Below are 25,436 nucleotides of genomic sequence, written 5' to 3' on the forward strand. Positions count from 1 at the left end.
TATATATATAAATACAACAATGCCTTGAGATAAGACAAGTATCAAGAATGCTTTGTGAAGAAGCCGATGTTTCTGAGTTGCATAGGGAGCTCTTCGGGGCAGCCTGAGCTTCTAGTGCCTCTCTTATGCCTAAGTGAGGATGTGCTGACCAGTTCTGGGGCTAGTTATGTGATATTTTTGTAGGGATAATTCTAAGCTGTAGAAGCCCTTTTCTGTTGTGTAGCAAAGCGCGTTGGAGTACTCCTGCACGCCGGGTTTCAGACACAGCCAACTGGTTGCGGCGCTGCTCCGACGGGTGCGGTGTCGGCACGAAATGCCATCACTGACCCAAGAGCTGGTGATTCATAGTCCACCATTGCCTTCTGTGACAAAGAGCAAAAGCATTCGGTGAAGCCAATCTGTGCATCAAAATTGGGATTGGAATATTAGTGCAATTTTTTAATATTTACTTTGTTATCTCTGTGCAAGAAATGTACAGGAAAATGGGGCTAAACACTCCAAAAAAAAAAAGAAGTAAAAAGCTGTTACAGTGCACTGAAAACATTGAAACTTAAAACATTTGGTATGTAAACTTGATTTGCATTATTTCACACCAGCACTGCAGTGTAAATGAACAGCGTATGCTGTGTGAGGTTCTTACCATAATCCATTGTAATGATCTATCCTCGGCGTTAATGCATAGTGGAGCAATTCAAATTTTGCTGTAACCACTAGTGAAGATTTCTGTCATTTTCTCTCAATCTTTGTGTTGTATTCTCATAGATAAGCATCCATGATAATAATAATTATTGAAATTGGTAGCGTTTCTATCAGGCCTTCTGTCTGAGGATGTCTTGGGGTTTCACAGCTATGCAGAAGTAAGCCCTACAATTTGCCCTTGAGCAGCAGATGGCTTTTCCCTACCACGGACGTGAGGAACTGAGACACAGACAGTTTGTGAGCATGTCTCATGATACCAAGCTTGTTTTCGAAAGGAGCTTACTTTTTTTGGGGTGCCAGAACTCCACCAACTTTCAATTGTCTAACACAATGTGAGTGTTTTGAGCGTTTTAACTTAGGTGTCATGGAGAGGCTCTGAAAGAACCGGGAATCTGAACTTAAATCAAACAGCAATCTTTTTCTCAGGAATTGATTTTTGGGGTTTGTTTTTGTTAATGCAACTATCGCTTTGGTGTACTAGCTCTGTGCTAGAGGAACAAACCTGGAAGAATAGGAGCACCTCCCAAAGCTGCCCTCTGTGGCTTCTCGTCCTCTCAGGAGGGGAGTCTCTGAAGTTGTCTCCTTGGCCAAATACTGGGTATTTAGCTGCTGCCTGGGCAGGTTTCGTGGCCTCTTCTGAGCCCCGCAGTGCTCAGCTCATGCTCCTGTCTGCCCCGAAACCAGCTGGATGGAGCTGGCCTCCCGTTCCACGGGGGAAGCCCTGCCAGAGAGCAACCCGAGCCCTCCAGGCTTGGGGAGACAGCGTGGGGAGCAGGAAGTTTGATCACACCTTTCGTAAAGCAAAGGTTAGGCACGGGTGAGCTGCCAGATCCCACTCTGTCTTCCTCCTAAATCCTGCCAGAGTGGATGTCTCATAGCCAACATTGAATATTTCACCTTCAAATGCACGCAGTGAGCGAAGGGAGAAGTATTTGCAGGGACTAAGAAATTGTATTGCATTTGTTTTATTTCTATTAGCAAAATAACTTTGAAATAATAAATATATCACCATCGGTGTATGCTGAGGAGACAGAGCTGCTTGCTTCTGGCGATCTGTGATGTGCTACATGTCTCTGTCCTAAAAAAGACATGTTTTTTTAAGACTTGATTTTATTTCTTTTAGCTTCATGTGTATATTTCTGAACTTGGCTCGTGTTATCTGGAAGATAAACAGAGAATGAAGTATGATTTATACTGCAGTTTGGCCAAATTGCTCTTATTAGAAGGCAAAATACATTTATTGAATGCGCTGAGGCTGGAATTAGCTCCTCAGTGATGATGATAAATGCTTGCAGTCCCATAAACGTGCTGAACATTAAGTTGCTAAATTACTGTACCACTTGGAGATTGATTATCAACTTTGGCCCTTTAAGCTTCATGACCCACACATACATCCTGAAAACCACTGACATCCTGAAGCTTCCTCAATGCTATTTTTTTCCTAATTAAACTTTTTATTGAATTTTCTTCTCCTTTTAATACTTGTTTTGATTCTCTTATGCGCAACTGACAAAAGCCTTGCACCAGCCATGTGATTCTCTATTTTAGAACAGTCCCACTTTGCAGGATTAGCCATTTTTAATGACTTTAATCTCCTTTTTGAAAGTGATTTTTCTCATTCTGCTACATTCCTTTGATTGCATTAATGTAGAATTATTATTCTAACCATCATTGCCAGACATGTCACACTACATCTAATATATATCTTCCCAGTAAAATATTGCTCTGGTAAAACACCTTAGAATTTCCTTCTCAGTTCATTATAGGTCTTTTCTTCAAGTTAAAATGGCAAGTTAAAATTAACAGGGCTATTTTTCATTCAATAAAGAGATTAATGATAATGACTCTTTCCTAATTTCTTCAGTTTTAGGCATTTTGTAATTTAGCATCTTGTTTGTGAGAAAGTCAAGGTAGGTTGTTCCTGGGGCTTAAAGCTTCCCAATTCTTTTTAACCTGTCAAAGAATGAGCAAACAGTGCAAGAAAAAGAAGTTAAACATGAAATCGGTGAAAGGTCTCAATCAGGCTAACAGAAGGAGACAATCTTTGCTCTCAGCTGTCTGTGTAAACGCTTCCCTTTCTAACACAAACTCCGCTTTTCAGCCAGAGCAATGTTAATTGTTGTGAATCCAGCTTACAGTAGTGCAGCAACGTCTTTGTGCATCGCTCCCAGAATCATATCAGCCTTTGGTTTTGGTTTTTGAACAGCCCCAAATGTTTGAAGAGCAGCAGCTGGAGGGGGACTGTTGTTCTTTGACCGCTAGAATGCATTTTGAGGTAGATTGGCTCATTTCAGAGGAGAAAGAGAACTTCTACAACATTTGTTTGATGTTGCCAACTTAGTGGCTGGCACAAGTGCGTCTAAAGTAACACAGCTGAAGGAGCTGGCCCAGCCTGTGTTACCTGAGTTTGGCCCCTGGCACCTTCAGTGTAAGGCTGAACCCTGAAGCTTTATTCACCGAAGCTGTTTTCAGTGCTCTGAGCTCTCCCCCGGTGCAGTCGTTCCTCTGCGGACCAGTGCCCACAATAGATGCGAGCAGCCTGGTTGCAAAAGGGAGGATGTATAAAATGCATTTATTTTTCTAATCGTTTCTGCAAAGCGGTCATTTTTTAGTATTCAAATCTCAGCCAGCAAGGCAGAGTAGTAAATAACACAACGGCCGTGTGCTCTCCTTCCCCTTGTTGTTGTTTTTCTCCTCTTTTCCCCAGCAGAGCCAGCCGCGGCGGCAGCACGCGCAACATGTGCTGCCCTAGTTCGGGCCCAGCATCCCCCTCGTGCTCCCTTTTGTCTCCTTGCCCCTGGGGGAGCCCAGCTGGCGAGAGCAGGGAATTAGCCAGCCCCGAGCTACCGGCACCTCCCCGGGGCCCCTAATCCAGGCACTGGCAGCCGGCTGCCTCCCTCCCTCCTTCCCTGCCCGCGACGGACGGGGCCGTGGCCGCGGGTCCGTGGGGACGGGGCCCGGAGGCGGCTGCTGGCGGCGGGGAAGGGGCCGGGGGCAGGTGGGGGCCGGGGGCTCCTCGGGGGCCGAGCGGTGCTGCGGTGGCGGGCAGGAGCACTCGGCGAGGTGGCTTTGAGCTTGGAAAGCCGGGCTTTGTTGCAGCTGCGGGGAGAGGCCGGGAGAAGGAAGGCTGGGAAAGTTGATGTGGAGATCGGTGGTTCCTGGCCGGCGCTTTAGGAGCTGGCCGAGCACGAGGAACTGGGGGGTGTTAAAAAGTGGGTGCTCGCTCAGGGCTGGGAGGGAGCATGTTCCTTGTGGCCAGCATCGCTCTGGAGCAGGAAATTTGGCTGCGAGGGCGGCAGGGCAGGCACCCAGCACGCACGTCCCGGGAAGGAGGCCGCCCGGGGCTGGAGGTGCTGCCGGAGCCTTCAGCAGGGAGCCTGAGTCCGGGGGATGAAAAGAGAGGACAAGGGGAGCGGCGATGGAGGACCTAGCCTCTTGCCGTGGCGATGTCCCCATTAAGGCAGCTCTTCCCTGAGAGCCCCTGCGCTCCCACGTGCTGCTCTCCGAGCGGTGGCCGTGGGCTGGCAGGCGGGAGAAGCGCGCGTGTGGCAGCCTCTGTGCGCGGCTGGGGAGGCTTTTATTGGTTTGTTTTAGTAAGAGCTGAAGTAGGAGCATTAAATGTTTTATAAGGACAGCGCATCTGGAGAACTGCTTTCTTTTTTGAATCCCCAAATATATATGTGGTCAGCGCCTTCCCCCGCTTACACGGGTTTTGTTTTTGCTTCATTCCACGAATCAGTTTTGTATCAGAGCAGTAGCATTTGTGCTTCGCTCAACATCTCCACATTTATTGGGATTAGGATATTTGAACTTTCTTCTGTTTCTCGTTAACAACTCTGTTTATGAGAGCTGCCAAAACTTTATGTATTTTTCCTAAAATGAGTGTTTTGCTGCTGGAGATGGTCCTGTGTTTCTTTTTGGTAATATAAAATTATAAAATATTTTCCAAAGCCTCATATTGAGCAAAGGAAATAGTCATTAAAGCAGAGGCTGAGCCATTGTTGTTTCCTCCTGAAGCTGATTGTTTTGTGATGTCTTGAGATCTCCAGTGATCATTTCTGTTTTAGTTTTTTGTTTGTTTGTTTGTTTTTAATTTGTTAGTTTGGTTTTGTACCAAGCAGGCAACGTTACCTTTCCTGTGAATGGATGTGGTAATGATGCAGGTCTCTGATTTTGTCAAGCTGCCTCAGATCTGATGTTTTATTTCACATAGGTGTTTGAATCTGCTTGCTTTTGAGCAGCCTTTAATTCTATTACAGTTTTGAGACAGAACTGAAGGATTTTGTTTAATGGGGACATTAGTTAAAGTCATCTCGATGTAGCATTTAAAAAGACCCACAAAATCACAGGTGATCACTTAATACTGTAGCTTTCCAAAGCGTTTGTATTGCTTCACTGCACATTGTGTTTTGCTTTCTTTATTCATTGTTTATTGCTTTACAGTACAGTGAGCAGGTGTTAAACCTGCTAAAGAAAAATGCTTTTTATTAATACTCTATGTTTGTGTATCTGTGAATTATGTTTGCAAATATATTTTTGTCTTTCTCAAACCTCCTTTGAAATTCAAGAGACACTCTTTTTTTTTTTTTGAGTTGATTTTTTTTTTATGCTGTAGTAGCAGAAGCCCATAGTGTTGTTGAGAGCTTTGTCCTTATTTCACAGATGCACTGGGAATTGTTTTTAATCTCCTTTCTGCTTTCCCATTACAGATGGTGATGACGACCCACAACTCTCCTGGGTGGCTTCATCTCCCTCCAGCAAAGATGTTGCATCACCCACTCAGATGATAGGAGATGGGTGTGATCTCGGCATCGGGGAGGAGGAAGGGGGGACTGGCCTGCCGTATCCCTGTCAGTTTTGTGATAAGTCCTTCATTCGCCTGAGCTACCTTAAAAGGCACGAGCAGATCCACAGTGACAAACTACCTTTCAAATGCACCTACTGTAGCCGGCTTTTTAAGCACAAGAGAAGTAGGGATCGCCACATAAAGCTTCACACAGGGGATAAAAAGTACCATTGCCACGAATGCGAGGCCGCGTTCTCTCGCAGCGACCACCTCAAAATTCATCTGAAAACCCACAGCTCCAGCAAACCGTTCAAGTGTACTGTGTGTAAACGTGGGTTTTCATCTACCAGCTCATTGCAGAGTCACATGCAAGCTCATAAAAAGAACAAGGAACATATGGCAAAGACTGAGAAAGAGGTGAAGAAGGATGATTTTATGTGTGATTACTGTGAAGAGACATTCAGTCAGACTGAAGATTTGGAGAAGCACGTAATGACACGCCACCCACAGCTTTCCGAGAAGGCAGATTTGCAGTGTATTCATTGCCCTGAAGTATTTTCAGATGAAAACTTGCTGCTCTCACACATTCATCAAGCCCATGCCAACAAAAAACACAAGTGCCCTATGTGCCCAGAGCAGTTTTCTTCAGTGGAGGAAGTCTATTGCCACTTGGACAGCCACAGACAACCTGACTCCAGCAATCACAGCATCAGCCCTGACCCCGTCCTGGGGAGCGTGGCGTCCATGAGCAGCGCAACGCCCGACTCCAGTGCGTCGGTGGAAAGAGGTTCCACCCCAGATTCGACCCTAAAGCCTTTGAGAGGACAGAAGAAAATCAGGTCTGTGGACAGAGAGGAAGGCCAGAATTGGTCTAAAGTTACTTACAGCTGCCCTTACTGCTCGAAGCGTGACTTCAACAGCCTTGCTGTTCTGGAGATCCACCTGAAGACCATTCATGCAGATAAACCTCAGCAAAGCCACACGTGCCAGATCTGCCTTGATTCCATGCCTACGCTGTACAACTTGAATGAGCACGTGAGAAAGGTGCACAAAAACCATGCCTATCCTATGATGCAGTTCAGCAACATTTCTGCCTTTCACTGTAACTACTGCCCTGAGATGTTTGCAGATATCAACAGCTTGCAGGAACACATCCGTATTACTCACTGTGGCCCAAATGCTACCCCTCAAGATGGCAACAACGCTTTCTTCTGTAACCAGTGCTCCATGGGCTTTCTGACCGAAGCAACCTTGACTGAGCACATTCAGCAGACTCACTGCAATGTAGGAAATTCAAAATTGGATTCCCCTGTCATTCAGCCAACACAGTCTTTTATGGAAGTTTATTCATGCCCTTATTGCACAAACTCCCCCATTTTTGGCTCCATCCTGAAGCTTACAAAGCATATTAAAGAAAACCACAAGAACATTCCTCTGGCACACAATAAGAAGTCAAAAGCAGAGCAGAGTCCAGTTTCTTCTGATGTTGAAGTCTCTTCCCCTAAAAGGCAACGGCTTTCTGCTAGTGTAAACTCAGTGTCTAACGGTGAATACCCATGTAATCAGTGTGATCTAAAGTTCTCAAATTTTGAGAGTTTTCAAACCCATTTAAAGTTGCATTTGGAGTTGCTGTTGAGGAAACAGTCTTGCCCTCAGTGTAAAGAAGACTTTGATTCCCAGGAGTCTCTTCTGCAACATCTCACCGTACATTACATGACAACTTCAACTCATTATGTGTGTGAGAGCTGCGACAAACAGTTTTCTTCGGTGGATGATTTGCAGAAGCATTTGTTGGACATGCATACTTTTGTGTTGTATCACTGCACCCTTTGCCAAGAAGTTTTTGATTCCAAGGTATCTATCCAAGTGCATCTGGCAGTCAAGCACAGCAATGAAAAGAAGATGTATCGTTGCACAGCCTGTAACTGGGATTTTAGGAAGGAGGTGGATCTCCAAATCCATGTGAAGCATAGTCACCTGGGGAATCCATCAAAGTCTCACAAATGCATCTTCTGCGGTGAGACTTTTAGCACAGAGGTAGAGCTGCAGTGCCACATCACAACCCACAGCAAGAAATACAACTGCAAGTTTTGTAGCAAAGCTTTTCATGCCATCATCTTGCTTGAAAAACACCTGCGGGAGAAACATTGTGTTTTTGATGATAGTGCTGAAAATGGGACAGCTAATGGCATGACCACAACAAATAAGAAGACGGAAGGGGCAGATATCCAGAACATGTTGATGAAGAACCCAGATACTTCCAACAGCCATGAAGCCAGTGAGGATGATGTAGATGCTTCTGAGCCCATGTACGGCTGTGACATCTGCGGGGCTGCCTATACGATGGAGGTCCTCTTGCAGAACCATCGTTTGAGAGATCATAACATCCGGCCCGGGGAGGATGACTGTTCCAGGAAGAAAGCGGAATTCATCAAAGGCAGCCACAAGTGTAATATCTGCTCAAGGACCTTTTTCTCAGAAAACGGCCTGAGAGAGCACATGCAGACCCACCGAGGCCCAGCTAAGCACTACATGTGCCCCATCTGTGGCGAACGCTTCCCATCGCTCCTGACCCTGACCGAGCACAAGGTCACTCACAGCAAGAGTTTGGATACGGGAACGTGTCGGATCTGCAAAATGCCGCTGCAGAGCGAGGAGGAATTTATCGAACACTGCCAGATGCATCCAGACCTCAGAAACTCCCTCACCGGGTTTCGCTGCGTTGTCTGCATGCAGACGGTCACCTCTACGCTTGAGCTGAAAATTCATGGGACGTTTCACATGCAGAAATTGGCAGGAAACTCTGCAACCTCGTCGCCCAACGGCCAGGCCTTGCAAAAACTCTACAAGTGTGCATTGTGCTTGAAAGAGTTCCGAAATAAGCAGGACTTGGTAAAATTGGATGTGAACGGCCTTCCCTATGGCCTGTGTGCTGGGTGCATGACCAGGAGCACCAATGGACAGTCTTTGGGCTTGACCCCGCAGGAGGTGAATGAGAGACCGTGTGGCAGTCTGAGGTGTCCGGAGTGTAGTGTCAAATTTGAAAGTGCTGAAGACCTGGAGAGCCACATTCAGGTAGACCACCGAGACCTGACACCTGAGACTAGTGGCCAAAGGAAAGGTACCCAGACATCTCCTGTGCCCAGAGTAAGTACAGCTGAACTTTGATATGTCACAGGGATAAAATGTAGATTTTTAACACGACTGAGAACTGATTTGATGTCCTGTTTTTTTTTTTTTTTTTTTAACTGCCATTTTATAAAATTACTTGAACAAGAAAAACAGAAAGAAGGGTAGAGTAATGCACATAGAAAAGTAGATTTTGTTCAGTCTTACAGGCTCCTAGATTCCTAGTGGCAGAGCATTAGATTTTTTATCATAAAGCTGCCCTAGATTTACCAACAGAGAGCTGAGACGCATCCATGTGCTCATGAATGATGAGGATTGAGTTTGTTCATGAATTCTGAAGCTACTGAACTGGCAGATCTGGAAAAACTGAGGCATATCCATGAAAAAAGACCTTCTGAGTTCCCAAAGGAAAAAAATCTGATTTGTCATACTCACGGAAAGTGATGATTTCTTACCTGGGAAATAAATATCAGCAGGAAGATACAGGAACTTGTGAGGAAAACTGTACTGAATTCCCCCCCAAATTCTCACCTAAAACAAATGGCTGTGCTAGAGAGGCTGTCCTTGTGGATGTCTGTCTGAGTGAGTGAGGCTGTGAGGCTACTTGGATGTTTGTGTGCATACGTACATGCCTGGAGCACGTGTGTGTGATTTTAAAAGGAACTGCTTCGTGGCCCTCCTTTAGGACAAGCAGTTTTCTTAGCAAATCTGGAAATTTCTGGCTAATAGGCAAGTTACGTTTTTGAAAAAGAAGCGTGCTCTCCCTTGGAGTTCGCAGAAAGCCTGTTTTCCTATTTCTTAGCTTACAAGATGCTTGGGAGCACACAGTATCCAAGTAAGGTTTCAGAAGCCTGCTCAGGAGATTAATATCATTTGCAGTTTATAGTCTTTTAAAATTATTTGTTGACGTTTTGGTTCAAGAATGGGCCAAGTCAGTCCTTCCTCTGTCAGGAACAGATGGAATGAGAAGTAGATTTTGGAAATCTTCTCGGGAGACTAACAGCAGACACATCTGAGTATTGATATCATCTGACATTTTTAATTAAACATGATGGGGTGAGATTTTCAAAAGTATCTAAGGAAATTAGGCACCCAATTCCTAATGAATAATTCCAGCCATAGATGCCTGTTTATGTCAATCTGCTAATTAAAGCACCCACAAACACATCTTAGTACATTAAAAGAACCTGTAAATGCCATTAGAATACAACATCAGAGGCTCAGGAAGTAAGAGAAGACCCTAAGTATGTCCTGAGGACACAAACTGCGATGCCTCCGGTAGCACTGTCGCCATGTCCCCCGTGGGACTTGTTAGCTCTGGCTCAGCGCTGGGGCTGCACAGGGCGGCAGCAGGGGGCACGGCGCTGCTGGTCCTAGGCACCCGCTCGCCCCAGCACCCCCTTCCAGGCTCCTGATCAAATACCAAGGAAAGTGTTTTGTTTTTTTTTTAGTAATAGAACTGGATATTGTTCCCTCTGGGTGCGTGACTAAACCTCCTGGTGCATACACCTCATCCTGCAGAAGAATAAGAAATGGAAATATCCCTCCTTCAGTGTGATACCTTTTGAGAGTTCAGCTGGGGCTCCTACTAGGCCATTCTGCTTCCTTTTTCTCAGGTCTTTATTTATTTCTAAATTCTTTTAAACACTTTATTCTCTTAGGTAGGACTAACTCTTCACGTGGCCATGCTTATAACCCAAAGTATAGCCTTTTCTTTCCTGTCGACTATCAGAAGCAGAATACGTTGCCATTTGCTGCTCTGATTTCTTGCTTTAACTCTCTCTTTTCAGTGAGAGCTTCCATACTTGTTCTCTCAGGGGAGAGTTTTAAGTTCTTCAATAAGGTAAATGCTTTGAATTTCATCCCATGAGGACAAGGTCTTAGTTCCTTTGTAGGAGATAATGAAAAATCAGCATTTGTGGCAATGGCAAATGGTGCCTTCAACAGGTGTCTATGACCTGCACATATGCTAATATCGGAGATCTTTATGGTATGCATCCCAGGAATAGATTATTGTTACTAGAAATAATTCATTTTCTTACCTTTCATTATAGGTACAAGACCTGAATTCTGATAGCGGTTCATGTGGAAACTATTGGTTCTCACTCAGGTTTCTCAAGATAACGGGTGCTCTTTGTGTCAGGCTAGCACAGGGGTTTTCAAATAATTAGGCTGTCCTTTAAACGTGGATAAATTCCTGCATTTCAAGAATAATGTTTACTTAACTTCATTGGCTTCATAATGAAACTGCACAAGTTGAACACAATCTCTCCTCATCTTGTTACTATGCTGTGCACAGGCAAAATACCATTTTAGTAGAGCTATCTTAAATGTACAATGCATATAGAGTAACCTGCAGATGTCCAAGCAAGAGCTGCTTCTCTCCAGTTCTTCAGCTCTTCTACATTTCTTTTTTAAACACCATATTGATTTTTCTTTCTATAACAGAAAAGCAGTTGAAGATTAGGAAAAGGTACGGTCAAAAAGCAAATATAGGGAGATTTGATTTTAAATGCTTGGTGTATACGTTGGAGTAATAAGCAAAATGAAATCCTATCAAATGGAAAATATGACATACAAAATATGTAACTTCTGTGAATGTGACAGAAGTCATTACACCAGCAGTTATACTTCTTGCATGGAAGAAATGAGTCTGGAAGTCCAGAATAATTTCAGAAAACAACAAAACACACACACAAAAACAACAAAAACAAAAACAACAACAACAACAACAACAAAACAAAAAAAAACTTAAGTGAAGATTTAACCCTGTAGTAAAATAAAGCACATTACTCTTGAAGATGCTGCTGCATCCTGTCTTCTTCACTTCCATTTTATTATGCCAAAAAAAAAATAATAATAAATTAATTACCTTTCTTCGTAGGATATCTAGGTAGGATCAAATTATGATGGTCGAAAACTATTTCTACGTGGCTGAAGTTTTTGCCTCCTGTGCAGGAAACATCTGCATCAGAGGATTTATTATTAGGGGATTTTAAATCAAGTCAATGGTCTTTTATATGGAATATCACTAAGAGGAATAAATAAAATGCACCTTGGTTGTGAAAGGCTGCTCTAACTTCAGTTTGTTTAATTCTTACAGTTCTACAGGAGCTCTTCTGTCTCAACAGCACTAAAGTTTCTTTTAAATGAACATCTCCAGTGGAAGTCCCATTCCAGTATCTGGCACATCTATAGCTCAAGACCTTTTTTGTTCTGCTATGGTCACGTCAGAAGTAACGTTTTCATTTTCTTCTGAACATATTTCTGTGCATAGGAGCTTCAGTTTTAAAACATTTTATTAATTCATTTTAATGTCTTCTAGAGGAATGTGTGTGCCTTGAGAAACATGACTGCTTGTTTAGTACTGAGATTTCCTATTGCCTCTTCTAATGCTGGAAACAGTCACGTTTCAGGCAGCTCTTTCTCCTACACAGATTTATCCTTAGTTTGTACCATAGTTATCATGAACAATGCTTGCTTAACATTGACAATGCCAAATGCTCAGGCTTCAGTTAAATTTCCATCTTGAATGGTGTTACTTTATTTAGCCCACCTAGGTTATTTGGACTGAAGAAGCAAAGGAGGTGGCATAGAAAGTTGGAAGAATGAACCCTATTGTGCTCCTTTACTCAGTTCCTTTTCTCCTGCACGCTTTCTTGGATTCAATCCCTTCTCTTTGTTCTCCCCCCACCCCTTCTCTTCCCTTGTAAATCCACTTGAATGGAGGAATATTTTCTTTGTAGAACAGGAAACCATTTCCAGATTTAAAGGAGGACAGTCTGGAAAACCCATGGGAACAATAGTTATTTCAGAAAAGAAAGCAGAACCCCCTGTTGCTATTACTACTGTTTTGTGCCAAGATTAGAATGAAATATCTTGGATTAATGGGGACTGAGCTCTCAGTTGAAGGCCTGCTCATCTGGTCTCTTATGCCACCTTGATGCTGTCATCTAGACTCTATTAGATCCTCAGAATATGAGCAACTTTGTTGTCACCACACAGAAAGACAAAACTTGAAAAGAGATAACCAGCCCATTACAAATGTCAGGGAAGTCATGATACCCACAAGAAATGGTAGCAGAAGATCGTATTTGGCACCACAAATAACATAACCTTGTATTAAAACTAATGCTCCCCATTTACTGAGAATGGAAGTCTATTGGTGTGACATTCTTTTAAAGACAATTATTAATGAGCCAAAAAATCAACTCTTCAATCTCGTGCATGTACATTTGGGTGCTAATCAGGCTATAGTTCTTTGGTGGCCTGTATGAAGCCGTTTATTGACCTTATTCTGTATCAGGCAGGGTTCCCGATCAAAAGAGCCATTGCCTCAGTTAAACTGCTCTTTCGCATGCATGTGTGTCAGCTGAGGCTAAAGATAATATTCACAGGAAGTCTGAAGTCTGCTGTCTTCTCTGAGGGGTGGTCACACCAAGTGGAGTGTTTTATAAGTTTGTGAAATGGTGTGGAGGAGTTCGCACTGGGTCTGTGGATAAACAAAGACATCCTGTCTCCAGATCTGTTAGTAAGTAGCTTTCAGAAGCACCGAAATCAATTAAAAAAATGAATCATTTGTCTGTGTTTAATATAACTTTAAAGATTTGCAATGGAGTTGAGCTGAAATATTGTCCTTCTTAGCTAGTTACTTAGGGAACCCTCATAACAGAGATAAGTGTTGAACAAGGCACAGAACTGAGTCAGCTTTGAAGTTTTACAGAAGAGGAAGATTTCAAGTTTTAAATGTGACCACATGAATCATTCACCACCCAGTCCCATTTTTCTCTTCCAAGGTTTTTTGCATTCTTTTTTCTTTCATTTTTTTTTCAAGCTAGGAGCCCTCAGCATGTGTGTGCCAGTGTGCTTGAGAATACATGTGTACGTATGTGTGCTTGCACTCGTCGGCTGGAATAGACTCCCAAGGAACACTGCTGCAGAAATCCAGCTGCTTTTCCATTAACAGCCTTGATTTCAGAATGGACTCCAGGAGGATACTTTCCTGAGCTGCCTAGGGATAACTAGCCAATCCAAAGTATTTCCTTTTATATGGTTGGCTGTGTCAGTTTTCGGCCAATGGAGTATATCCTTCTTCCTATTATCATGTTAATTGCCCATTGTTATTTTAGCCTAGAAAGCCCTGCCTATATGCAAACACACACTGTGTACAGAATTCATGGAATCTGCATACCAGCGATAGATCGTTGCATTCGTTACTGCGGCATTACAGCATGTTCATTAACCTCCAGCAGGCGAACTTGTTGCCACTGATGACATGGGAAGTAGTTAAGAAGCTCCTGGAAGCACCTAATTTGTTATTTCCTCAGCAGGTGCTCAAGGAAATTGGGTCCCATATGTGGAAGGGGTGACAGCAACTCCTCTGTTTAACTCAAAACTTCTGACTTACCACTGCTGTCCTAAAAATAAGATTCTATACCTAGGTGTGGGGTGGAAGCCATAAGAAAAAATAATTTGCATCTAAGAGCGCACAGAAAATACCCACAAATTATTTTGTCTCAAAAACATAAGAGGATGTTGGTCCCTGAGTTAGGTCTCTCACTGCTAGTGGCTTTGGATCCTCACCCATCCGTCAGCGGAGTCGGGGCACGAGTGCGGTGTGCACACACCTGCTGCCGCACGCTTCGGCTGTGGGGCTGCACTGCTGCCTGGGTGCAAAAGCAGCAGTTGTCTGGGGGTAAGTGCTGCAGTAGGAGTTATTCTCTAGGAAGAAGTAGGAACAAAAGGCCCGATTTTTCTAAACTGCATGTCAAAAGATGTCTATTCAGATAGTATGTTCCCATGCAGGAGTTGAACATGCATGTTAGACCAAAGCGCCATAGTCCTGCTTTGGGAAATGAGAGGTTTTGCAAGTGTACAAAAGCTTAGCATTAGTTTTTTATTTTTTTCCTAACTTGGACGTCGAATTTGTCAATATGCATTTTCATTTCTACAAATGATTTCTTGGATTTTTCCCTGTCATGATGCTCAAATGCATGCACCGCTGTCAATCTGAGTCCAAACCCCATTTTCCCTATTTGAATAAATGGTTCATGTAATTGCCTCTTCACACCATCTCCTGATTTCTGCAGCCAAACTTCCCTGGTATGAATTTGTGACAGAGAAAATCTGCAACAGATTGTGCTAGAAAACCGTTCTGTGTGGTAATGCAGGTTTTTCAGGATTTCTGATGGGAGACCTGTACAAAATGTATTTTTCCTCTCGTCCTTCACTTCCTCAAGTAACTATAGGAGTTTTGCCTACTCTAAACTTTCTCTAAAGACGGAATTTTTTGAAAAAGTTTATCTTTTTGTGAAAAAGTTGATCTTTTCAACATCTTTTATTTCACCCTACAAGAGGTTTTACTGTCATGGGTTAAACGACACGAGCAATCTGATTATGGCTCAAGTAGTCAATCAGACTTTCAAGTACTATCAGTTGAAATTTTTAAAGTTGAAATTAAAGTTCTCTAGAAGGAGGCTGTTAATTAGAGGTCGTGTTTATGGTCTGGAAAAGCCCAGCCCAACTTGGTATCATAGTGGTACCATGTACAAGTAGGAAAGGACTCATCGGAGGGAAGTTGAAGCACATAACATGCTATATTCATGATCACACTTGCCTTATGCTACAGTGCAGTTTTCTCTAATCTTTTTTTGGTTATTAAACAGAAAAAGACCTATCAATGCATCAAGTGCCAGATGACCTTTGAGAATGAGAGAGAGATACAAATCCATGTCGCTAACCATATGATTGGTAAGACATTCTTTAAACTAGGCCACTCATGGGCTGCTTGTTTTTTGCTACTCTTTGAAATTCACTATTCTAATAACTTGTTAATATTCATGCTGTATTTTTTTTTATCTTTCAAGGAAAATGATTTTGATGTAATGATTCTTCACTTCAAAGCTTTTTAAATATGTGGTTATAAAAGTGTTACTGCTGAGCTTTTTTCCTTATCCTTTTGAGTCCTCGTGTAGCATTTTCATTTATATTAAAATCAAACTTTTGACAGTATCTTCCATTTGATAGCATAAATTTCTCTCTATCCACGTAAAAAGTACTTGCCAGTCGTCAACCACTTAGGAGCAATTATGTTTCAATTTTGTATGTCATGACATTGAATAGATTTAACTGCTAGCATTTTCCCAGCTAAATGTGGTGAATTCCTGAGGAACATTGTCAAAACAAAATGCTTACAGAGTTATTTCAGTGCTTTTTTTTTCTTTTCCCAACAATTCTGGACTTCAGAAAGTTCAACTTTTCAGACATAGAAGTGATTTTAAAAGCAGTGCTTGCTGCCTCCTGCTACAGTCCTGTCGTATGAGCGTGAAGTGTCACTGCAATCTGACAGGCTGTATTGCTGCTGCAGCTGCATGCGGGTATTTTCTGATGAACGCAAATAAATGTTTTTCCTGTCTGTACAGATGTTACAAATACATGTGTTGGCCCAAGAGGTCAGTTTAGTTTGATGCATAGACCACAAAGGAGTAACTTACACATGCCACTGTAGGCGTACATTGCATGAGAGCCTTCAAGGACCCTCCGGCGCACTTTGTGTGTCTCGTATGTTCATATGCAGCATTTATCTCCCATAAGCATAATGGTTTTCCTTCAACAATTTTACATTTAGGAAACTATTCTCCCGTCAACGCATATATGTAACTCCTATTATCTTTGATGTGAATTATGCATAAATACCAGAGAGAGAGAGAAATGCAGACTGACACAGTCTTCACTCCCCATACCCCCAAATGAAAAATATACATGTCAGTCATCATAATTTTCATTCTAGAGCCAGGCAGGAGTTTCAAGTCAATGTCAAACAGGTTAAGATGAAGATATCTAAAAATGTTTGCTTTTGTAGCAGGTGTTAATGTAATCTCTTGTTTGCAAGCTTGAAGAGTGAGATTCTTGTTAATTGGACCATAGTGATTTCATGCAGTTCCCCCCTAGATTTTTTTTTTAACAAAAGCCTGAAAGAAAGGAGTCCTTAGGCAAGCTTATCACTTCTTTCAGCTTAAGTTATGATACAGTAGATAATCGCTGATTTTTAAATACATACCTCATAAGTGTTGAATTAAGGTTCTGCTTGATTTGAGGGAGGAATTCCTTGTCCTTTTGAAAAAAAGAAAAAAAAAAGTACTTTCTTTACTTTACAGTGATTGATATGTGAAGTTTATTTATGTATATCCCCAAATTAGTGCTGTCTGGAATAATACATGATGATATATATGTCATTACAAGTTTCAGTATTACAGAGAGCTATTGGAAAACAACACTGGTAGGAGAAAGAGGAGGTTGAGAAGAGTGTGGTGCTGTTGTTTGTGAAACCTGTACCTGTTGTTTCTTTAAAGCTGTATATAAGTTCTAATACATATTTGGAAAAAACCTATGTAAATGCAAAGGTACATATGGACTCAGCTCCATATACCTAGGACATTGTATATGCCAGGATATGATAAGAAAATACCTGATTATTTCACTGAGGGGTCACGTCTTTGTGTCTCCTTGCTGGGATACAGGCTGGGAACGTTCATTAAGTTCACTTGTTTGGGGTGAGTTTAGGAAAGAGCGAAGTATGGAAACCTGTAGCGTGAGCCAAATGTCCTCCTGCTCTGGGCATCTCAGACTGTTCACAAGGCACCGGGGCCCCTCTTTGTGACATGTGGCTGACTCCGAAAGGTGTTGTCTGTTGGGTCTCCTGTTGGCATTTGCTCTTTGATGGGGAGTACTGCAGAGGAGAGGGGAGACTAGACGTCACAGTTTGCCTACCAGTAAGTGCTGTGCAGATTTTTGGTGTTAATTTGCTATGTGCTGAGTAATAGTAGAGTGATGGATTGCCTCCTGGGCTTGCTCCCGTAGCCTTTGTCGAAAGCCCGAGAGTCTTCATCCCTTACACCGGCTGCAGGAGAGACCAGCACGTGCCCCACTGTCCCTCGGTCTGGTTTGTCATGTACGAAATGAGTGTAAGAGTGTCCCTTCTCTGTTCAAGACCACGTCCAGTCAGGTGGGCAGCGGGAGAAAGAAGCTAATGCTCTTCCTGCAGCCCAGGTCTGTGCCACAGCGGTTACTGTCATTGCCAATTTAGGACCTACAGACGAGGGTTTGTTTGTGCTGCGAGGGGTACCGCAATCCCGGAACGAATGTACGGGTGCTCAGAGCCAGGGGAGCCTGTCCTCGGGTTGTGTCTGCTCAGAGCTCGGCATCGGACTCGTCTCAATGAACTTGTATCTGGCTGAAATTAAGGTGTCTGGTTTAATATAGCCATTGAGGTGCTGTCTGGGGAAATGAATGATTGATACCAATCTCAGATAAGGGTTTGAGGAGGATAAGCATTTCCAGGGAGAGATTTTTATCTCTCTTTTGAATTTGAAGTGAGCCAAGGCAATGAAGTTAGCCTTGACATGTAATTTTGGGGTAAAAGAAAAAAACACCTTGGCTTTGATAATCCAAGACCTCTGTACTGCACTTCCTTCTCATATTTTGTGAAACACAAAATCAGTAGTTGAGAGATGTCCTAAACACTTACCTACAGTTTCATTTTGCTCAGGTGACTGTCAACAAAGGCATCCCTGCTCTTCAGCCGTGACCCCCCTCACATATCAGTGTCCGTAATATGATTAAAGATTCCAGTTTTTTCTTACATCCTAGTCTCAAAGAGTGCATCCAGTTAAATTGGCTGTGCCTCCCTCCTCCACCTCTCGGCTCTCCAGGCTGGAGTCAGAGGCCCTGCTCATAATTCATGGAGGTAGGGGGTTATTTTTTTCAAAGCAATATGCAGGGAATTTCCAGTGCTACTCCCACACACTGCTTTGAAAAATTACCCTTCTGCACTCTAGCCCTTCATATCCTGTGCACAAACACAGAGGCATATTGGGTCCCGCACAGGGTCCCTGGAGAAGGAGCAGGCTGGATGCATCCCCGGAGGAGGTAAATGGTAGATGTTTTGTTTCATTTTACACTGGGGCCTGTAGGAGGGCCGTAAGCAGCAGACCAGACCTCTTCAGCTGCAGTTAGCCAGGAAGGGATCTGTTTAGAGATGTTTTCAGCCGGGGGGGGGCTGGAGGTGGAATTTTTAGAGAGTAGAGGTCTTTGAAACGTTGCACTGATTGGGGCTCCTTTGAAACACGTCCATGCGCACAGAAAGGGGATCCCCCTTTGAAACATTTACAGGCATTGGGGAGTCCACCTGGGAGTATATCAAAAACTTTCAGTACTCCTTGCTGCCTCTGTACTTGCTTACCTCCTGTTGCGCTGACCTGGCAATGTTTAAAGCTTCTCCCCCTTATCTCCCCACCCACCACTGCCTCTGATGTGCACTCTCTGTTAGATGCAGGGGATGATGGGCGTACGCAGCTGTGGGCTCTATGGGGGGGCAGCGAGCAGCCATGGCAGCAGCCAGAGCACAGAAGTCTGCTAATGCAGCTTTTCCCCTGTGGCTGCCAGAGCCAAAGAGCCTGCATTCCCCATCGCCGGGACACTGCCGAGGCCTGGGACATGCGGGCAGGGACCGGAGGGGACCAGGGAGCAAGGACCCAGCACCCCTCTGTCCTGCAGCCCCACTGGGAGCTGGGAGCAGCTGGGCTTGGCCCGGGGCTTTGCTGCTGGGTTTTTGCAGGTGGGCTGTGCCCACAGCCCGGCCGGGTGCCCTAATTCCTGTTTTTCAGCATGCACAAAAAGCCTCAGCCCTGTTGCCCTCCGAGCAGGTCAGGTGGCCCAGCGTCAAGGAACGGCAAATTCAGGTCCATGCTGGGGTTCTGGTCTGCATGGGGAGCAGCCATGGATGGAGCAGTTGTGATTAGGTGGGGGATATTTTCTATTTAATGTTCAAAAAAGATGAATGGTTGTCCCCACCCTTCTTTCTCCCTTTCTGTACAAAAGTCTCCTGGCAAACACGCACGGGAAGCTCAACTGCAGCACGGTTAATGCTGGAGCAGGGAAACTAATTATTTCTGGCCATGCTCTAGCGCTGGAATTACTTCAGGATCCTCCTGCCTCGTGCTGCAGAGGCGTGCGAGCATCTGTGGGCTCGCTAGGGCTGCCTGCAGTCGGTCTGTCCGACTCTTTGGAGCTCGGCAGATCCCTTCCCGGAGCCGTCCCCATCCCTGTGCACGCGGCTGCGAGCGCTCAGTCACCATTCCCGTCTGAACACACGCGAGCAGACGTGGGCTGGTGGTGGTGACGAGGGAGGGGGAGCCTCTGCAGGCCGGACTGGGCTGTGGTATGTAGGGTTTGGAGCAGGAGGCCCCGCTCGTTGCTCGGAGAGCCACCTGGGACCAAAGGGAGTGCTGGAGGGAAGACTTGCAGAAGTCACATTGAAACTGCTCTGTGGTCTGGTTCTTGGACTGCTGTCTAAATAAATATCTCCTTGTTTGATTTGATGGGGACGACCACGTTAAACAACTGCATTTGGAGGAACGGGGAGAGTTTTCTGGGTACTGCCCTAAGCTGTGGCATATCGTACATTGTGTGCAACGTGGGGCTGTGAGTCTCTAAATTACCTTTCCTGCCCTTGGAGATCATGTTTCAAGTTCTGGAAATGCTCTGCCAGAATTAAACGCAAAGCGGAGGGATAACATCCATCCACAGTTGTTTTTCTTTCAGATGCACACAAGTATTTTAAATAAGAAATGACCAAATACAGGTTTGTGGTATTGTAACTTGTAAGTTTGCTCTCTTCAGAGCTCAAACTGCAATAATAACTACAGATGGAGTCTTTTAAAAAGCAGCAATTTCAAAAGGTGATTTTATGTTCAAAAGAATTAGTAGCTGATACAATTTAGAGCACTGTGATGAAACCAGCAGAGAAGGAGCTGAGGTAGCATCCAAAATCAGACATAAACCAACAGATTTCCGGTATGGTTTCCTCTTCTGTTCAAGAACTGAAGCAAACAGTTTTGATTTAGGAAATCCTAGTTTTCATAAATTCAGATTGTATCCAAATTGGTAATCTTTATACTGTCTCAATAAATATTGGGACTGCTTTTGGATGGTTTTGGACTCCTTGTCACAGTACTTTCTAAGTGCACGTGTCTGTGAAAAGGATGTAGGTAAAGATCGTTTCTGCAATCCCAACATTATACGTGGGGAAATATTAGCCCTGGGCATGTCTGATGAAGATGTGAAGTAGTTCTGATGCCAAGGCCTGATCTTGTGAAGCACTTTGTTCCCTCATTGATTTGGGAGCTGGGGATGGCTAATGCTTTTCAGAATCTTTCTCACAATAAAATATCTTTTATTTTGTATGAAATAGATGGAGTCAATAAAGGGGGAAGTGTGGCTTTTATTCTTGTAAAATTCCCTTATTTTCCTGTGCAGTTTGTTTAGTACGGTACTCGAATTCAAATTGATTTCAAGTTTAAGGGTGTTATTTGGTAAATACATTCCCTTCCATTAAGCTACTGTCATGACATTGTGTCCTGAGACAAAACTGCTTAATTCTTGAGGGAAACTCTTCAGACCTAAGCGCTAGTGTTAGTTAAAGTGTATACGTGGTAGCAATGATGATGACATTGTAAAGCACTATCTTGGTAATAGCTTTCAGGCATTAAGGCAAATAAAAATGTGCCAGATTGTTTTTGAAGCATTAGATGCAAATTATCAACATGAACATATTTCTGGACTCAACAGCTGAATGTGTGAATTAATTACGGACACATTAGGAACTTAAAAATATTTTTTTAACTTTGATGTTTGTGAAGCATATTCCAAGTAATTGCTCTTTTAATGCAGAAGCGGAAGGTACAACCTTCATGTATTTACCCAGCGCTTGCTTAAATATCCAAGTGTATGTGGACTCGCTTTAATTAACAATATGTGCTAGAATTTCATTTTGCAGCGGCTGGCTATTGCGAAAGACTAATTTTAGGGAAAAATAAGCTAAGCGTCCGTACGGTAGCAGCTGAACGACGTGCATGGTGGCTGCACACGAGCGTGAGCCCCTCCATGCAGCCGCGTGCGAGTGCCCCGGGCTGGCCGGGGTCCTGCAGGCTCCTCTGCGGGGCCTCTGCCTGAGCGGAGCTTTCTGCTGCATCGCGCTCCTGGACAAAGGGATCTGCTTCTGCCAAGAGGTCCTTCTGTTATTTGGTCTGGCTCTTTTTATTCTGTTGCTTGCCTTTAGCTTTAAGCGCTTGTGCAAGTAGCTAAATAACGCCGTAATGACCGTAGTGCATAAAAGCTAGCAATGTTCCCTTTTAACAGCTCCGGTTTTGAACAGGGTGGTCACACTGAAAGCCACATTGCCATTGTTAACAGGCGGAAGAAGCTCTCTTCAGTACAAACAATATTGGCCCTTAATATAATTCAGCACCTAATTGGTCTCTTAATTTGAAACTGATTTCAGAAATTATGTTTTTGCTGTCCCTTCCTTTCTAAAGCCTGGAGAATTCATTACCCAAAATCTCAATAATTTTATCCAGCCACACGGTGTAGATGTGTCCCCCTGCAATTGTTCTCTATGCACATTGGTTCTTAAAAATCCCCCTTTTCATGAGAATGGTTTTGTTTTGCTTGTTTAGCTACCAGGAAAGAAATAGCATTTCTCTTAATGTATTCATTCACATTTTCCTTTTGCATTTTTCATTTCATTTACAACTTGGTAATAGTAGTTCAGTTTTCACTGACATTTTTATAGCTGCTATGACAACATTCCTGTTTTGCATGATACATGCATAATCGGCTATGATCCCAGTTTTTGCATTGCTTTCATTCTTTCTTAACTGTGTTAAGATTCCTTGCAGCCTCCAAACTCAATTTTCATACGCAGTTGTGATTACACCTGTTTAAACATTTTCCTGGTAGTTTCATATTTATTCATAAAGGGAGCAGTTGATAAAACACCTTTTCTGTAATCAGTCAGAGTTTTAAGTGTGATTTTTCTTCAAAGTTATCATTAGCAAGCACCTCAATCTATTTGCAGCCTTTCAGTGTCAGTTAGGCAGTGTGGCAAAAAACGCTATTTTTCAATAAACTTTGCCCTGTGTAGCAATGATTTTTCTGAATGTGTAACTTGTTTTTCATTTTTATTAATTCGATTAACCTTGAAAACTGCTGTAACTTTTGTATTTAAGAGTCTGCAGAGATGCTTCCTGCCTGTTCCTCACATATTTTGTGTGTGTGGCCGTGACTGTTTGAGTCTAAGTTCACAAACAAATTTCTTAGCCCTTCTTTACTAATCTTGAATCTGGAAAAAAAAAAAAAAGCAAGTTCTCACCATATGGGGTTTTGATTCTCCCTGCAGATGGCAAAATGACTCTATTCGTCCCCAGTGGAGAGGTCAGCACCCCTCTGTGTCCTACTTTCGAGCAAAACACCAGAATATTTCTTGGGGGGCGGGGAGAAAGCCCTCCATCATTTCTAGGTGTCGTCTTCAGACTTGATATAATTGATCTGTTAAGGAAGTTGTCTCCTCATGTGAATTCTGGGACTAACGTCTACACCAGTTCAGTCCTAAAGTCTAGATGTTTGCAATCTCTCTGGGAATTTATTAACAAATAGTAGTTTTATCTGGAGAAAGTAGATATTACCCAACATTTCTTCTTTATTTGCCAAACAAACTTCTTGGTTTGGAAACAGCAGGTACCAGTACTACCTCCCTCGAGTGACAGAAAGGTTTGTGCCTTTTGGGAAGGATAACTGCAATGTGAAAAATTAGTAAGGAACAAAGGAATGCATGCTTGGTGAAGCTGGAAAAACCCATACTGGGTTAGTTAGGAATTAGTGGCAGAGTTATAAAATATTCTTTTTACCTCTTTGGGGAAACCTAAACTAGGTTCCAGACCATTTCCAGTCAGGAAAATTGGGAAAGAAAGTGTGTGTGTATATATACGTATATATATGTATATACATATACATAAATATATACATATACATAAATAATATAAGTAAACTATAATAAAATTATTTTTTTCTAATAAAATCCCAGATTTCATTCTTTTTGAATATCTTCTTCAATATTCAGCATTTGTGAGCACTGAACCTAAAATGTTTATTTTTCTTCTTGTGTTTGTTATGATATAAGCCCCAGGTTTGGAATCAGAAAGGGTACTGGCTTATGTATGCTGAACCCTAACTGTATAGTTATCAGACTGAAGTGTCTGTATGTTAAAGGTCCAGATTTATTCCTCCTGTTACTTGGTTGACCTCAAAGAGGGACAGTTGGCCCATTGCCTTTAATTATACTTCAAACTAAGTGGCATCCCCAACCTTGGGGAAGATTTAATCTGGTCTCTTAGAACCAGAGGTTACCAATTGACATGGTTCTCAAAAAAATTATATATTTCTGTTTTGTTATAACTGGCAAGCAACTCAAATCAAACACAGACTTCCCTGTATGCTCCTGCCTGTTTGGGGTACTGGCACTCTTTTTTTTTTCTTTTTTTTTTTTTTCCCGTTTGTAATGGACACCTTTTCTACACTGAGGTCCCTTTCAAGTGATCCCTGTGAAAGAAGCCCATGAAAATTATTTAAATGCTTTTACATTTTTTTCAGTGTTTCAAGGCTCCCAGCACAGGTAAAGCCTTTGCACGAATGGTCTCTGCCATTTGCACCAGATGTACTTGCTTCTATATCAGTTTTTTTGTTACAAACTGCTTTTGGTTCAGTTTGCCAGTGAGGTTTGACTGCTTTGGGTCTTTGTAAGAAACAGATTTTTTTAATTGAATATTTTAACTTGGCAGATTCATTGTGTGTCTTTTTGTAGTAATAAATTTCTGTAATTAAAGAAGCCCAAACCTTGCCATTCTCGCAAGGGCCAATTGCCACTGTGTGGCTGCACAGTAAGCCTGAGGAAGAAGACTTCAGCTTCTGCCTGTCAGGCCGTGGTCTTCAGAAGACAGAGCTTCATAGCAGATCAAAAAACCTCACTGGTCGTGGTGTTTTCCAATTGTCTTCTTCACCAACATGCTCTCACCTTCCTCTCCTCTACTTGGTGTTTTGTGCTTTGTCCTGCTGGCACGAACCCCAGGACAGATGGGGTGAATAAGGTGCTGACCCCACAGCGAGGAGTTGAGCCTTTTTAACTCCCGCTTCCAGGTCAAAACCTGGACACCATTTCGGTCAGGTGTTTCCTTCATTTCCTCCTCCTGAACTGATGAAGAGGACTATGAAAAATGTCACTGCAGGAAGAAAGTTCGTAACGCACTACCGATGTGTATAAATCACTATGTCAGCCAGTGGAGGTTTAATCCTGCCTTCAGGTGTGCATCAGCCCTTGTCTGGTGGGCACTTTATAGCCTTTAAAAATGGCTGAGTCATTCAAACATTGCGTGTATAACTATGAAATGTTTAGATTTTATGAGGAGTATATTTTATTCTGTGTTCAGAGACAAGATTTTTAGCGTGGTTCAACCTAGGCAGATCCATTGGGTTTAGGTTTTGCTCCAGGTAGGGTTTGGGTGTTTTAAGATATCAAGATCAACTAGCACCATTGGTATGTCTTCTGTTGTTATGTTTTGCACACATCTGCTATCACATGTCATTGGTGTATGGACAAATATTTCCTAAACCCCATGACTGTGAGTTATATCCAGGAATAAATATTGGCAACAGAAGTTAAATGATGAAACCTCATGCAATGAACAGTAACTGATTCAAGCTGGGCCGGATATAGATAGCTAAAGCTGAAGGGAAAAAAAGTATTCTAGTGACATTTTCTCCTTTTTAAACTTTCTAATTTTTGACCTTTTGATTCAGTATTTTTTCTTAAAATCAAGGATTTGAGGAGAAAAAAAGAAAAGCAAAACAATCCCTCTACTCCTTAAATCTCCTGCAGTCGTTAATACCTCTACCTCCACTTACTGAAGAATGTCAATGGAGAGAATTTCCT

At 42.9% G+C, this 25,436-nt stretch overlaps 1 protein-coding gene and 1 long non-coding RNA gene across 4 annotated transcripts in view; one reads left to right on the forward strand and one right to left on the reverse strand.

Annotated features, from left to right (window-relative positions):
• ZNF423 (zinc finger protein 423) overlaps positions 1-25,436 on the forward strand; it is a 214,601-nt gene that overhangs the window by 112,173 nt on the left and 76,992 nt on the right. For all 3 annotated transcript variants that reach the window (XM_040570936.1, XM_040570935.1, XM_040570938.1), the window contains 2 exons: positions 5,409-8,632; positions 15,280-15,364. In XM_040570936.1, the coding sequence (XP_040426870.1) occupies positions 5,409-8,632; positions 15,280-15,364 (3,309 nt within the window). The remainder of the gene's footprint in view (positions 1-5,408; positions 8,633-15,279; positions 15,365-25,436) is intronic.
• Positions 1,649-13,446, reverse strand: LOC121076541. Its single transcript, XR_005823579.1, has 2 exons — positions 10,968-13,446; positions 1,649-1,858 (listed from the first exon to the last, which is right to left on the reverse strand). It is a non-coding gene; the product is annotated as an uncharacterized LOC121076541 (long non-coding RNA).

The sequence above is a fragment of the Cygnus olor genome, chromosome 12 (genome assembly GCF_009769625.2).
Source record: "Cygnus olor isolate bCygOlo1 chromosome 12, bCygOlo1.pri.v2, whole genome shotgun sequence".
In the NCBI taxonomy this organism is placed as follows: Eukaryota; Metazoa; Chordata; class Aves; order Anseriformes; family Anatidae; genus Cygnus; species Cygnus olor.